Source organism: Motacilla alba, chromosome 7 (genome assembly GCF_015832195.1).
Source record: "Motacilla alba alba isolate MOTALB_02 chromosome 7, Motacilla_alba_V1.0_pri, whole genome shotgun sequence".
In the NCBI taxonomy this organism is placed as follows: Eukaryota; Metazoa; Chordata; class Aves; order Passeriformes; family Motacillidae; genus Motacilla; species Motacilla alba.
In genome coordinates, this window is record NC_052022.1 from 23,383,600 (window position 1) to 23,400,607 (window position 17,008).

A 17,008-nucleotide genomic window follows, 5' to 3' on the forward strand; every position below is an offset into this window, starting at 1 on the left:
TGGTCTGATAACTCTTACCTACTTCAAAAGAGTTATGGCATTCAATTTACCATTAGGGAATTAGGAAATTTTTTTTCTGATTAACTTATCAATTACTTAAAAAAAAAACCCTCAATAAAATAATGATTTCCCCATGTTTTTCCTGAAGACTACCAACGAGCACACATATAATCTACTTAATATTTTTTATTAATGTTACCAGTACTTTCACAGCGCAGCTACTCCAAGAACTATATTATGGATATAGTGTGTAGTCATTGACAAATAATTTTTTTTTATTTTAATGTCAGTTCTGGACCTTGATACTAACTCTCACCATCTGCATTTTGTGAGGAGTACCAAGTGCCCAAAAAGAATAAAATAAATCTGCCTAATTTCAAAGCAGCTAATCATAATCCTGATGGGTCCCCTCAAATTCAGCATATTCTATGTTTCTATGATGACTTCTGTGAAAGAAAAACCAGCAATTGCTCGTACTAAATACATTTCATACTATAAGAAAAATGTTATGTACCATTACCTACCTCTTAAGTAAATGGTGGAAGAGACTCAAGTGATGCAAAGAATGTGGTACCATCTACCAAATGTAATCTTGTTCAAGAGACCACTGAATAAGAAAAAAGCTAACATGCTCTGTAGCAAGAAGTGAAATACCAAGAGTTTCTCAACAGCTCACTAAGCCACATTTCATTATGGGCATGTAACTCTTTATGTTATTATTTCTATTCTATTGGACACAGTTTTGCTTTTTAGTGAGAGAGTAATTTTTTTACAACTAGAAAAATGGATTTCTCCTAGAGTAGGACAGCAAAGCGTGGAGCAACCTCCCTCTCACGAGGGGACAGAGAGGGGAAGCCCTGAGGATTCACTCCACTTTATGGCCCCACAAAAGCAGCTTTCTTAAACTGCTTTCTAAAAGGTCAGGCTGTAGGCAGCAGACGTGGAAGGTAGAACAAGTGCTCACCTTCTACTAGTCTAAGAAAGGTTTTGGCCCAACACAAAAAAAGAGTAAGCTCACAGTGCTCTCTACAGACCTATGTACTAATTCTATAGCTATGCATGCGTACATTTAATAGGACTCAGGTCACAAACTTTTTAAAGATACTTTTAGTTGCTGCTTTGCATTCCTCTGAGGTAGTTGCTAGAATAATTCATAAAGATCCTCTGCAATAAAAATTGGATTATCCTTGTCTCTTTTTAGATTAACCAAAGACAAACATTGAGAAGGAACTCAGGACCTAGATCAAGAGGTAAAAGAAACCAAAAGTTCTGTGCTCCATTATGTTGGCACTGAGCAGTCTCAGATGGCAACTAAGGTACCTGTCAGAAAGCCAGTCTTGGCCCAAATAAAGATTAAAACGTACATACAAAAACCTGCATTTAGGTTTAGATTCTTCTGACAAAAACCAAGGAAAAACTCTACTGAAATGAGAGCTACTACAGGTTCATTCTGTTGTAACCAACCATCATTTAATCCTGCACTCATCTAAGGCTATCTGGAATATTTTCACTATAATTTCTCAATGTCTATCAATAGTCTCTTAAATTTGTTGGCTGAAGATACTATTGACAATTTCTAAATTTTTTTTTTGGAAACTAATGTGCAAGTTAGCTATATAGTCCATGGATCCTATCAAGAATAATCTGAGCTCTTTAATTGTAAGCCTCCCTGCCTCCATCAACTTGATAGGTTGACTAGACTTAGACATTTATATGGCACTGCACAAAGAGAAGCTCTAATCTCTGTTGCCAAAAGTGGAAGAAGCCCTGCCTTGTCCATACTCCCTTGTTCTTTTCCCATGCCTAAAACTGCTGTTTTACCTTCTCCCTTCCACTACCACTACTAGGCCCTTTTTATGACCTGTTTAAGTCACAAACACAACAGAAGTCCAGTAATTTGCATATTTATTTTGCTGTATTAACAAATCCCTTGCTGTCATTGCTGTGAACCAGATCACAAAACTGTGTGTTTATACCATCTCAGAAAATCAACCTGTGATTATTTCCTCAGTATTGCAGTGTCAACACATCAACTTGTAGCACTGCTCCTTACAGACAGTCATGGTATAGGGTCCTACAGCATTTCCAAAACTGTCGTGCAAGATCAGAGATTTTAAGAACAAGAAGGCAGAGCTGCTACCAGGATACACTGCATCCTGACATCCCAATCACACCTCCAGCCAGACCTGCAGAAAGATCACATGGGCATTCATGAGTGCCCTGAAGCACATTGTGCTCTTTAAAACAGCCTGGGACCCAGGGAAAAGGGATTCTCCTTTGCCCACTTTTAAATCTGGACATCTTCTGAAACAAAAATGAAACTTCCCTACAGGTTTCCAGAGATCGGTAAAATCTGGACTTCAACAGGCATTTCTACTATACTTCCTTAAAACTACACCAACTGTTCCTATGTTACCATGGGGGAAAGGAGAGAGAACCAGGAGACTCACCAGGAGATACCCCATGGAGGAATCGGTGAGAATTCGTGAAGCAAAACCGGTGTCGCCTCCGAGGAAGAAGCGGGAGGAATACACGGCAGCCGTGCGCGGCATCCCCCGGCCGGCGCTAGGAGCAGCCCGCAGTGATCCCCCCAGCGCCAGCATGCTGAACGCGCGGCTCCGCACGGCCCGGGCTGCAGCGCCATCGCGTGGGAGCCGAGAGCCCGCATCCCGGCCCCGAGCATCGGCCCTGCCCGGCCCCGGCTCCCGGCCCCGGCCGGCAGCAGTTCCCTCGTCGGCTCGCTGGCGGCACCGAGCAGGCGAGCAGAGCTCAATTAGCGTGAGCCGCGCTCGTGCCCGGCGCTCAGGACTGCTCCCGGCCCCGGGAGCAGCGGGAGCTCAGCCCGTGCTCTCGGCGGGGCAGGTGGATTCCAGGTACCCAGAACAGCTGGGATCTGCTGCAGGCTCCAGCACGGCCTGCTCACTGAAAAGCTTTAAACGGGCTCACTCCAAAATACATCTCACCAAGCTGCAGGAAACCACCCTTTCTTTTCCTTTTTCTTCACAGGAAATACATGAAATCATTTCCAACTTAAGCTGCAAGGCAAACAAGCACCTTCTTACTTTCATGAGAGTTCATTTATGTCCTGCTGAAGCAGCCTGTCTGTACAAGCCTGTCTGTATGCCTGGCACAAGGGTCAGGATGGCCCTGGGAGTGGCAGCGCTGAAACTGCAGCCTGAGCTGCTCGGAGAGCCGTGGTGGGCATGGCTGGTAATAAACAAGCACTAACATAAGCAATAGTGAAGGCTCACTATGTGTAATGTATGTTCAAGTAGAATACTCTTTTTTTCCCCGTTTTCAACACCAATGTAAATAAAAGGAGGAGTACAATGAGTGGATCAAATCACCAAAGTCACCTAATGTAACCCATTGATTTCTTGATTGTGGCAATATAAAGAAAAGCAGCTCTTAAATCTTTATTTCTCTATTACATTTTACTAGCTGGGAAGTAATTTGAATTTCAGGTAGAGGTACAATAGCAAAAGAACTTGTATATATCAATAACTGACAAGGCAAGATTAACTAGAAATGGAGGAAACTTTTTAGAAAAATTTGTTGCTAAATATATTTTAAATCTTATTACAATTGCACCCTTACTCTAAATACAAAGAAGTAACTTTAAACTCATCTGTAAAATTATATTTAGATTTTAAATATATAAAAGCCCTTCATCTATGCAATTAAAGGTATTCTTGCCAGGACCTGGAATCCCAGGTATCAAATCTTAATAAACATTCCAATAGTAGTACAACAAGGACCATTACCAGCAAGTTAAGAGCAACCATTGGAGCTTATAGTTGCAAAGCACAGTAGAAGTCAAAAATCAAAAGGACAATTGCTAACAGCTGAGGGCCACCTGTCACAGAGAGGACCACGAAACACAATGAATATGAAAATATGTATCATCTCCATTTACAACAAAGTCCACCAAGTGTCAGGGAGAACTGGAGTCGGTGATCCATCAATTCTGTCACACAGAATCAAGACAGCTCTGGCAGGTCTGTAATCCTGGTTTCTGAACTGTCAAGGAAAATTTACAGTCACGTGTATTTTACAGTCACCTCATTTTCCAGTGGGAATATTACTGATTTCACATTTATCTATTGAACACAGAGGGAAAACTTCAACCTGACACTGGATGGAACTTTTGCAGGAAGTTTTCTAAGGTGTACTGAACTGTTCACTAGGTGCTTTGTTAGAAGGGTGCAGCTGTAACAGTGAAGTATGAGCTTCCTTTGCATCTGGAATCAAGTCTATTCACTGGTGAGGTGAGATTAATATAATTGCTCTCTCACCACCTGCACAATTAGTTCTGTTTACAATGTTAGCTGAAGAAATGGGAAAGGAAGACTTCCATTACAAGAGGTAATAACACTCCAGAGGACGTGGATTAAAACTGAGCCTGGATAATGTCAATTTATAAGGAAATTAATTTCTAGTTATTTTTGGAAAATGTTCTTTGAGAACGCCATTTCAGTAAATCTTGTTCTCCTGCTGGTTCTTAAACAGTATATTGAAGCTTTTATGTAATCACCGTAATAATAAATTGTTTATGGCAAGGCATTTCTTTCTTTTAAATGCTATGAACGCAACATCCCTCAGCTATGAAAAAAGAATGCTTATTTCAACAGGCACCAGATAGACCAGCATAACTAGTACACAACTAATAGTCTAACATAGAGATTGGTGAACAAAGGACAAAAAAAAATAATTTTAACTCCCAAGCTATGCAATAACCCCAAAGCATGTGCTCCGGCAAACGTAATTGTATTCTGACCATCAGAGCATTCTTTGAGTAATGGTGCCAGAGCATCAGCTGTGATCCCCAGGAATGACAGCAAAGGCATCAGATGAAGGGGTTCAGATAACAAAAAGCAACAAAAATAGAAAATGTTCTTGTGTGTTTGCATTGTAGGTCCACACACAAAGGAATCTTAAATCAATCAATGTCTCACAGATATTCAGTTATTTTAAGAATGCTCACAATTAATTAATCTAGATGTTATTCAATAGGAATTTCATCTTTTGAATCACAGGCCTTACACAAGTGAAACTCTCACACTGCTTAGTTCTAAATCAAACAAAACAGTACCACAGACTTCAAAACAAGTAAAATTCAGTTAACAAGAAACAAAATCAGAAGAAAGAAAAAGCTAAACCTTTCAATGCAGCTTGACTGTTTCTATACAAAACGAAAGAAACCAAAGCCAGTATCTTAATGTAGCAAATAAAAACAAATTACAAACTACAGTTAAGAAAACTTATTGAATGAAGATTTGAGATCTGTTAGATTTTTCTCAAGTAGCTATGAACTGAATCTAACACTAAAATAAAAAGAAACAAAGTCCCCCCAAAAAACCAGAAGGGCATATTATGTGGTTTGTATCTTTATATGATGCATGCTAGATGCAGTTTGCCCAAGACTTCTGTTTTTCCTAGTAAGTAAAAAGTCTTACTTTGAAATACTTCTTACTTAGAGGTCTTTTCCAACCTAAACTGATTCTGTGGATAAGAGTGGTTAAAACCCAGAGGGCTGAAAGCAGAAAGAATGCAAGGGCCAGGCCTGTAAATTCCAGCTCTCCTCCTCCATCATTCCACTACTAGATTTCATTTAAAAGTTTCTCCTGTACATGCAGCATCCCTCCAGAACTTTCTTTTGGGAACAAAAGCAGATGACAAAATGTGTAAATGTTTGGACCCACAAGAGTTACTTTTAAATAGACCATATCTCAAGGTCCAACACATAATGGAATATTGCCTGGAATAATGGAATATTGCCTCAATACCACCAGGCTTCACAGGAAAAGAAATACACCAGTAATTCTGAACATGGCAAAATATTATTAACTACTAGTATTAACTTATATTCAGTTTAATGGTTATGTTGGGTGGAGAAGGCAGGGCTTAAAAGCTTCCTCAGAATTCTTGACCAAAATCCAACATCTCTAATTATGTACCTGTGCTTGTACTTGCAAGCAAAGTGCCAGGAGCTGTACTTGTAGGGAGTTTTCCATTATTTAGCTGCTTCACTCTTTTCAAGTGAGATTTCCCGTTGTAATGAACTTGAGCTTGGGCCGCAGAGTTCAGCTGTATATTGCACACTTCACAGAAGGAAAACAATAGCTTCTTTTTTTCTTTGCTTAATTGGTAATCCTGTCTGTCATTCCTCAGTCCTTTTTCTTCAAAGGCCTGTAGAACAGCTGGTTGATTCATAATCCCATCTTCAACTATGTGGTCAGGACTTAATGGACGCTTCATACCTACAAAGAAAAGAGACAAAATTGTTACTAGAGAGCAACAAACCCATACTATTAAAACTGCCTTTTCTTTTTTAAAATGCTGTAATGCATGACCCAGCAACCAGTTCTAACAAATAAGGTTACAAACTGCAGAGGCATTGCTTAATGTAGAAATAAAAGCATTTGTGACACACCACGGAGCTCAGAAATAATAAGTTGGCAATGTATCACAGTCTGTGCACAGCAACTTGCAACAACTCATTATGTTGTTAAGCAAGCTATTTTAAAGCAGATTTATTATTGCATCTGTAGCAGAGGTTAAGATGATTTTCAAATACATTTCCTCTGCCTTACTAAACACTGGTTCCAGAACTTTTTATTTTACAATGACTCTAGAAATGCCCACTGCTTCAAATACAATTATTCAACAAAAAGGATGCCAGCAAGAAATGTTACGGAAACACTGGAAGACAGCAGACTGTTCAAATGAGACTAATGAAGCCTTTGCACTTTTACATATATCCAAATCTTCTGCTTCATACAAAGATTGTATGTTAGCTATATTAGTTCATCAATACCTTCACAACTCAAACTATTGTATAGAGGAAAGTCAGCTAAACAATAGTCTTGTGCAAACTACACAAAATCATAGTAAAGGACAGTGCTTTAACAACAAGCCAAAAGAGCCTGAAATATTAATTTGCCATAGAAAATTAAAAACCTCATCATCAAGCTGCACAAAGTACAGTTTTATATAAATATAAGGGGAAAGTCCATATTTCATTTAAGGTATGGTGCTAAACCAGCAGAGAAGAAATGGGGGGTCTAGGGTAACTCATATAGAAAATTATTCTGTTTTCTTAACTACACAAATTGATGTTTATTCTTATCCCCCACCACACAAATACTCTGGATGGCCACAGGCTGGCTCAGAGAGCAGTGCATAAAAGCAGGTCTTTCCAGGCAAGAGTTCACCTGGGCTCAGGTTTCAAAAGCAAAAGACTTCAAACACAGGGCCCCTTTTCCAGCCTGAGAACCAGAGCAGCACAGAACTTTGTATACACCTACCACTGTGTTAGGCAGGAGCACTGAAAAACACAAACATTAAAACCAGAAGTGGCAGTAATCCTCCCCAGAAGAGTGCAGCATTCACAAGTAACACTGGAGTAGCCCTCTCATAGTCCAGTTAAGTTTATTACCAAGAGAAAGTCTGTTCTGTTCTCTGGCACAGGGGTGTACACAGAAAAAGCTTCAGAATTAGTCCTTTATATGGTAGGATAGAGTATTTCAACACATTCCTAATCTATGCTTAACATTTTAGTATGGGTACAGATTCCTTTTCAAGTACAATTCACTGATCAAATATGGTAAATAGACTTCACGTCTTTGTTTCTCATAGATGACAGTTCTGTTATCAAACCAACAGTATTAACAATACATTAAGGTATAAATCACATCAAATAAAAATAAAACTAATTATTAAAAACAATGAGAGCGCACAGGTACCTAATTAATTTAAAAACAAAATACTGGTGATCCTGAAAACCTAGGCTAGAGACTGTCACACTAAATCATTTAAGTCTAAGTGTCATATTTCAAGGCAAGCAACCAAGATCCTTGACTCAGCTAAGATAACATTTTCATCTGAAAATTTAATCTCCTTAGAGCTTCAGTATTTGTAATTTTTCAATGTATTTTAAACCATAAATAAGCTCCCCTAGTCCCTTTGTTTTCCATAATTTTTTATTTCAACATCACTGTTGTGGCTTTTGTTCTCTGTTGTAAAATGTTCTGAAGCAAGAATTCTTTTACAAGTTGTACATACAAACCATTATAGAATAATAAAATATGTTACAGTTTAAAAATCCTAGCCTGTCAGAAATCTTCTAAGTTTGGTTGCAGACAGAAAATAATAAAAAATATCATTCAGCAATTATTTCAATCATCTGTAATATCTTAATGAAGCTCAGTTGGTTTGGATACCTTTAAAGTTGGCAAAGGCAAACATCTGCATTAGGAAGCTTCATGGAACAGAAGGAAGACTGATGGAGCTGCCTGTAAGAGCACCAAAGCCTTCCCAAGGAGGACGATTTTGGAAAGCACTGGGCTGGTACTGCATTAGCACTGCGGCACAAGACACGTACACTCCTGGACTGCATGTTTTTGCTTCCTTTCCTCCAAAGGAACAAAACCTCGGTGAAGTCTGAGACTGCTCAATTATGGACCAAAGCAGGGTACATGGGGAAAATCAGAACATTGCTCAAAAGTGCAGTCCTGACATCACCAGAAGTATTTATAAATATGGACGCACCCAGAAAGAACAATTGAGCACAGCAAGGAGTCACACACTGCACCTGCACCCTTAGGCATCCCAGCTGCCAGTATAGAAAGAAATTAACCTTCAAACAAATAAAAAGAAATCATTGCCAAGGTACACTCTTGTTTTAACAAAAAAAAAAAAAAATAGCTGTAAATTCAAGTTTTACTACAAAGTTGCACACACAGGACAAATGAGTCCTTGAAGCAATCTCTTGCTACTAATTTAAGAATTAAAAACCACAAGCTGAAATTTTAAAACAACCTTCGTTGCCTTAAGCTCTGCATCTAAATTGAAATGTGGCCTGATTATAAGCAGCCATGACCTCCCAACAACTGATGGGAGCAGCAGATGCAAATCACTTCTCAGAAAATGCCTACATTGAACATAGGAGGAACTTGCAGCAGCATACTCTGACCAGTCCAACCCAGGAGAGAACCTGTATGTACAGCCAGAGACAAGACCAATTCAAGCCTCAGAAGTCTGCCTGTTCCTTACAGAAATCCCAGCCCTCATCCTCCTGGGATTTGGAGATCTGAACATTTGGTAAAGCAAATCACTTGCATTTGAAAAGCTTTGTTTAGTCTCTTCTAGAGGTTTTAAAAAGAAAACATTGATGGCAAACATGCACTGAGATTTTAAGTTATGGCCATTTTTTCACACAGTAATACTGATTTTTACCATAAATGAGCACATCTTGTGGTGTATATATTTGTTCAAAAACTGGAAAGGTTATTACACACAAGGAAAGTTTCCATTGTTTTCAAAATTTCGTCTCCTTCCTTTCTTCTTTAAAGTTCAGGTTGGAAAAACACAGCTTTGAAATATCCTGGTTCTAGAACATCCAGCACAAGTACAATTCTGCATTGAGTCAGAGCAGAATCTCACCATGAATGAGGTTTATCTTATATAAGCTAACCTTAGGCTGTCTGAATGCTTTAAACTTTTATGAAAGAAACATGTACATACATATTAATTTGTAATAGAAAAAACAAACAAACAAAAAAACCCACAACCAGAACCAACCCCTTTGTTCTCATTCTCTAAACTTTTTAGTCACTCAAATTTATGCAAGCACACATCTGACAAGTGTTTTTTTCTTTCAAAAAGAGCTTATTCCTGCAGATACATTTTGAAGAGTTCTGAGTGGTACTTGCTCTCACCCACCAGGAGTCAGATATGAAACAGAGCCATTTCATTCCTCACATTTACACATAGCTCAATAACACTGTCATGTAACAGAAGCAGCTACTTGAGACTACAGTCAGTGAGCTAAGAATAAAAAGACAATCATTACCTTCTGTGAAACCAAAAAATAATTTAGAGTAATTGTTATAGGTAGGATTGTGAAGTATTTAGAAGTTGGTTTATGAGTAAGAACAAGAATATGAGTTCATTAAAAGGCAGAAGGATTGGGAATTTAAATATGGAGAAAATACATTCAATCAATCCTGCAAGCTCCCAGTTCTGTATAACCTTAATACAGCACAGTGTAAGCCAAGTCTTAGCAGCAGCTGATACACAACAATATCCACAAATTAAAATGATCCATACAAAAAAGGACATGATTCTCTGAATCACAGTGGACATACACATTGCAAAAGTTGTCACTGTATTTACTCAGTGAGGATTAGACTCAATGAAAAATTGAAAGGTAAGAATGGGAAAACAAGAAAAACAAAGCAGGAAACACAGAAGAGCATCCATATATCTAGCTGAAATGATCCAGAGAAATGTTAAGTTTGTAAAGGGATTGTATGCCACATCAGTCTCTCTCTTGCAAAAACAAGTTATTAATCAAACCAGATCTACTAATTTTTCTTCTGATAAAAATCATAAGAGGAAGCAATGTAAAGTATAAGACCTTTCCAGGTATTTGACATACACTGTTACCAGACTAAACAGGGTTGTCCCTCCATCACATTTCCTCCCCAATACACAGAACAGATCTATCTCAATAGATTCTGCAAACAATACGGGAGCAAGAATAAGTTAGTGATTTATGACACCACATTAAAATTCTGAATTGTAATGAGATACCCTGTTAGGATTTCTGAAAACACATCTCCCTCAGCCTCTTGCAGTTGGCAAAGAAATCTAAGTGTGGATATCCTTTGTACTTGAAGCTCAAGGCAATTAGCCTTTCAATTTGCCTGGCTAATTTACTTTTAAACAGAGTTGTGCTTTCAGAGGAGGTACAAAGAAGTATTATATATAGTACAGTGCTGTAGGTGAGAATGTACAAATCTTTACTCAAAGGAAATAAGCTTTGGTTATCATAATGAATTAGTGATGGTTACATGATGCATTCTTTTCCTGAGTGCTGGTCTAAACTTTTGCAATGCCCATTCCTAATTAGTTCATACTTCAAAGAACCACTGTGCTGGAAATGTAATTAGACTGCCTTTCCTGTGTGGATCTGTGCCAGGTAAGCAAAAAAACCCCTATTTTAAAAACTTACATATGGGCAATGAGAATTTTCTCCTTTAGCCTTTGGAAATAATCAAATGAGTTGCTGAAGACATGGGAACAAAAACCAAAATTAACTAGCTTTCTGTATTGTTACATTTCCAAAAAGGTTCATTCAGACAGCTGGGAGAAGCAGGGAGAGAGAGACACAGGACCCAGGCTTGTGTTGTAGTCCTCTTGAGCATCTCCAATGGAAAAAAACTACATGTGCACTGAACTAGTGAAGTGTGCATGCATGCCTCAAGAGCTGTGGTCTCACCCTGAGCAACTATGATTACCTACTTCCTCATCTCCCAAAAGAAAAAAAACCCAACCCCAAAAAATACACAAACCAGCTTTGAATACCTCCAGAGCATTATTTAAAAGAAATTCACTAGAGCTGTTTTTTACAAGTCTTATGACCTTTCTTGTATTTTTTGAGAGTATTTCCCAAACACAGATAAACTATCAAGAGGCATATGGTTTGCACCATCTGGGCAACAAGTTCTTTTGGGATACTGTGGTGAACAGCATATGCATAGTGCCTGGTGCACAGTATCCTACAGAGTTAAAAAAAGCACTAGAGACTCTTTTGAAGCCAGCCTTGAAAAAATCCCCCATATGTTTAAGGGACCTGTTTGGTTTCCAAAGATGTGCTCCTCTTTCTTTCAGTATAAACCCAAACAGAGAACTGCCATGTTTAATCCTCATCTTGTTCCGAAATTCCTCAAGGAGGCATCATATTCTGCAACATCTCCACCTGTCAAATTATTTATTACCCATCCATCCATATCTGATCAACTCTTGGTTATGTATTTCAAAACTGCTTACAAAATACATGGAATTTTTTTATACAAAGTTACAGTAAAAACTGGATGGTTCAGAAAAGTAAACGCTTTTTTATTTCTTAAGACAGACAAAGAATAATCAATTGGTCACAGTACACAGACCAAACTGGGCTAAGTAATTTTTTAGCTTTAATTTTGATGCTAGTTTATCAATAAAAAGAGGAACAGAAACTCAGCTTGCTTTCACTGCGCATGAGAAGTTTTGAATGGTGACGAATGGCTGACAGCCTCTTCACTAACACATCTTAGAGCATTTAACATTTGAAGGAGATTCTCTTCAAAGTATAAAAACAGATGGTTGTTTCACAACACAAACATTAGCTGTTCAGCACAAGGTAATTCAGAAAACTGGAAGCATTCAAGTAGCTAGTGTTTCGCTTTGCTTTACTAGCCTTGAAATTTTCCATGATAAAGAAACCTAAAATTTGACCTGCTGCACTAGACTGTGAGCTCACCTAAACTGGAGTAAATGAAATGACTCTCAGCTGAGGTTATCAGTGACTGCTGTTGCTTGTGCCAATATCTGTAGCTAGCTCTAATTGTAAGGTTGATCCATTCCTCTGTAGCACCCATACTTACAGATTTCTGGCACTCTTAGCATTAAGACAAATCTATTTACACATCAGTTTATTTGCCAAAGAGATATATCCTCACCTGACATAACACATCAGACTGCTGCCAAGCAGGCTAACCAAGTTTGGAGTCCAGACAGCTATCCTGGATTATGCTTCAAGACAAAAAGATAGTCCTACAGAATTATCATAATACGATTTTGCTTGATGAACCATTTGACAAGTTGGTGCCTTCTACTCAGCAGTCTGTCATTAAACCACTGCTTACCTTCAGTTAACTTGCACTCTAAGCAATCTTAGCTAATTACAGAAGAATAGATGCCCAAAGTGTCCAACACATGGTTTAGATGTCATTTTAGACATTTGCCCTCTCCTACCACATGCAGAAACCTATCAGAGAGAGTAGACCTTCCAGGAAAATGGCTACTAAACTCCCTTAGTTTTCTCTATAACACATCTTTTGAACAAATCCTTATAATGATCCACAGTGCTATCCCTGGTATTATGTCTGCAACAAAAAGTCCATTTCATACCAGACATCACTGATTGTCTGTATCTGATCCTATTTACAGCCTATTTCATCCAGGAACTCTAGTTTCATATTAAAGACCTATACCCCAAATATACCATATTTATAAATCAACACCCAGGAAGAAGGAAAAACCAAACCACAAAAATAGAGAGACTTACAGTAGTGTTTTCTTGGATATGGGCAGAATTAAAACGTTAAACTTTCCCAAATGCCAAACAAACAGGGGAAAAATAAAAAAGAAGAAAAGAAAAAAATCAAAAAGTTAAAAAAATAGGATACCTTGATAGATTGAACATGAAAATTACAACTTACTTTAACAACAAATCCTCAATTTAAAAAAGCAAAATTTTCCCAAGTAGAAATTAGCAAAGTGAGTTTTCTTATGTATATTTTCCATTTTGCCCATTTTCACAATCTGCTTTCTTGAGACCAGGGAACTGTCTTACCAAGTATGAATTTTATAAATAAATTGAATGATATCGCCTCTTTTCTACAAAGTTGCTAGGTTAGGATTTTTACTTGTAACTTTCAAAGTATTAGATCCAAGTACTATTTAAATCAAAGGACTCCTTGTATTTTTCCTTAGAAAAACATTGAATAACACAACCCTAATTAAAATATCTCCATCAGATTTTACAACTTGGAAGAGCTGAACACAAACCTATAAAGGAAAAATCCTGTAGAGGAAATAGTTTGAACCTGCATTCAACAATAAAAAGACCACAGAAAATAGGGGTTTTTTTAAGAACACATTATTTTTATACATTTAAGAAGCTTAAGATAACAAAACCAACTGCAAAACACATGAGTTTTAACTATTTGGACAACTGATTCAAGATGTAAGGTACTTCTAGTGAAGCAACTATTTTATTTATTGAAAAAGTTGTTCATGGCATAAACTTGCAAAAATAAAGATGAAAACCTGCTGACATAATCTGAGGTTCCTACAGAGTATTTGTACCTGGCTGTTACTTTATCTTGCTTGAGCATAATCACATTTGAAGAGTAAATCAATCTTTGGTCTTGGGAAGTAAAAATAATTTCCTACCTTCTTAAAAATATCAAGAATTCATCTCAGCATAAAAGGAAGCCACAACAGAAAGTCAGGCCTAGTAGATGGCTGTCTTGTTCTTAAATCTGACAATGCTAGGAGCTGAATATAAGTTGTACTGGAAATCATTAATTCAGGATAAAGCCTGGTGAAAGCACTCTTGGACACAAGAGCTTTGATGATTGTGTGAAAATAATAGCTGGGCATAAACAAAGAACACTCCACATTCAGAAAAAAATAAGTGAGATTGAGATCTATCAGCTTGATTGGAAGCACTAAGAACACAAAGAACAGAAAACTGCAAGCATGATCAGTGGCAGTGAATGTCAATCCTAAAGTGCTCCTTAAAAGATGGTCCCAGATTATTCATCATTCATAAGATTCTGTCATTGTCTATGTAAACACTGATTCTCTTTTGGAACTGAAAAAATACCAAAACCAATGTTTCCTTATAGTATAAGGGACATCACACCTGCTTTATCTTATGAATTACTTAGATTTTATGATAAAGTTATGGTAGGACACACCATAAGAATATTGGATCACCTATTCTGAAGCCACCTGCAGAAAGGCCAGGTTAAAGTTAGCACTGACCTGAACCTAACCCTTTGCTTGCACTTTTCCTTGTTTAAAGGAACTTCAACTAAGTGCATTTTGTGCTGACACTGAACTCAGATATATGTCAGGTGAAACTGAAGATACAGCCACTCCTTAATTCCTCCTCCCCATCCACAAACCTCTCCTAAACTCGAGCTGCCAGTCACCTCAGGCTTTAAGTGACTGTTGCTTGCAAAATCCATTCTGAATACCTTATTCCACACTAAAAAACACACCTCCATTCATAAAAAAGAAGAGCCAGACTTACTAATTTTGCTGACATCTCACAACCTGGTCCAGAAATAGGACATGCATGTGGCTTCCACACTGCAGGTAATCCACTCTGCTCTCCTCTCAACTAAGAGCCATGGAGTAAGAGCCATGCACTCCACAAGGAGTGCATTTGCTCGTAAAAATTTGGCAGACACTCCTCAATTCAGTGCTTTCAGCCAGTGCAACCATATTATTGCTCTAATCTAATCTGGTTTTTTAAACTTTTGGACCCTAACTTTTACTTTTAAGCTGAAGGTAGTACCTAAAATAAGAATTCATGTGGCAGATTGTTTGAGTTTCTTCCTTTTTAGTATTCATTTGTATAAAATCACTATACACTTTGCATATCATTCTTAATAGTCAAAAAGACATGAAGACACTCAGGCAATATATTGCGCTACCATAAAACCCTCACACCAAAGGTCCAATGGCAATTCCAGAAGCACTGAACTGCATAAACTTAAACCGTGACATGAACTGCGTACATCACGGCATATGTTGCCATTGAGATGAACATAACACACAGAGTATCACCATACAATTTCAGCAGGCTTTAAGGACTCACCCATACAGAGTAACACCATACCACATCAGAAGGCTCCAAGCATCTGCCCATACAGAGTAACATCACTTCCGAAGGCTGAAAGCATCTGCTCCTCCTTAGTCTTCAGCACAACCTTTTATACCCTCACGGCTCATGCATTGCACCTGTGGGGCCCCTCAGGGCTCATGCATTGCACCTGTGGGGCCCCTCAGGGCTCATGCATTGCACCTGTGGGGCCCCTCAGGGCTCATGCACTGCACCTGTGGGCTCTCTGTTCCCTTTGGTGATTGCTCAGCGCACCTGGGCACTCCACATCTCATTACCTTCAATGCTGCTCACCTGTCCTACACAGCTGCAGCCCATTGGGGAGGAGACTCGACCGCAGCCACACTCCCAATTACCACAAACTGTGCACCTACATAAACTTTTTAAGCCCTACACTTCTGTATATATTCTACACCAAGTATTCAGGGGGCACTGAAAAAAAAAGTAGTCAAGTCAGATATTTGAATCACTAAAGTAGATGTCACTTCCTTAAACTGTTGTTTCAAAGTGCTCTGCAGACCCCAAAAAAAGAAGAGCATGGACCTGCTGGAGAAAGTCCACAGGAGGGTCACAAAGATGATTAGAAGACTGAAGCACCTCTCCTATGATTAGAGGCTGAGAGAGTTGGGGTTGTTCGGCCTGGAGAAGAGAAGGCTCCAGGAAGATCTTAGAGCACCTTCCAGCAGCTGAAAAGGCTATGAGTAAGCTGGAGAGGGACTTTTCACAAGGGTATGGAGTGACAGGACAAGAGGTAATGGCTTCAAACTGAAAGAGGGTCTAGATTACATAATAGGAAGAAATTCTTTGCTATGAAGGTGGTGAAACACTGGAACTGAATTCCCAGAGACACTGTGAATGCCCCATCCTTGGTAGTGTTGAAGATCAGGTTGGAAAAGGCCCTGAGCAACCTTGCCTCATGGAAAGTGCCCCTGTCCATGGCAGGGGATTGGAGCTGGATGGTCTTTAAGGTCCCTTCCAACCCAAACCATTCTGTGATCTATGATACCTACTTCAGCTGGTACACAGACCAGCTAAGTGTGAGTAAAACAATAATAACACAAACCAAAATGGATGTTTTACCTGCAGTAGGAATCAAGTTGCATGACAGATGCACAGATTCTTTCGAAGATGTCTGTACTTGATACAACTCAGAGTTTCCTACAAGGCCAGCTTTATTGTCTAAAATACATAAGGAACCTGTCACATAAGTGACAAGCAGCCCTTCCAAAATACCAGATCTAAATAGCATTTCTCAAAGCACTTCTGTTCAGGAAAGGGCTTTTTGCATAGAGCCAGGAACAGAGAAGATGAGGCAAGTGGCCTGTAGATATCCTCATGGTTCAGATGTCTGTGTATGCATCTTGCTTGGGGCACAAGGTAAAATGGGAGTAGAGTGTGGAGAGACTGAGGGTACAATGGAACTGATAAAGGAGCCTGATATCTCAGGCCTAACAAGCAGAAACCATGGGAGAGACAGACACAGATAACTGCCCCTGGTGTAGAAGTGCCCAAGAGACACATTGTGAAATTTTGTAATGATTG

The 17,008-nt window shown here is 38.7% G+C and overlaps 1 protein-coding gene across 9 annotated transcripts in view; it reads right to left on the reverse strand.

Moving 5' to 3' along the window:
• The window catches only part of ZNF385B (zinc finger protein 385B), a 157,754-nt gene that overhangs the window by 120,530 nt on the left and 20,216 nt on the right, over positions 1 to 17,008 (reverse strand). For 6 of the 9 annotated variants that reach the window (XM_038141831.1, XM_038141828.1, XM_038141830.1 and 3 more), the window contains exon 2: positions 5,958 to 6,260. In XM_038141831.1, coding sequence (XP_037997759.1) covers positions 5,958 to 6,258 — 301 coding nt within the window. In that variant the 5' untranslated portion in view covers positions 6,259 to 6,260. Of the gene's footprint in view, positions 1 to 2,450; positions 2,578 to 5,957; positions 6,261 to 17,008 lie in introns of those variants that run through there. The other 3 variants (XM_038141840.1, XM_038141835.1, XM_038141839.1) reach the window with 2 other exon arrangements.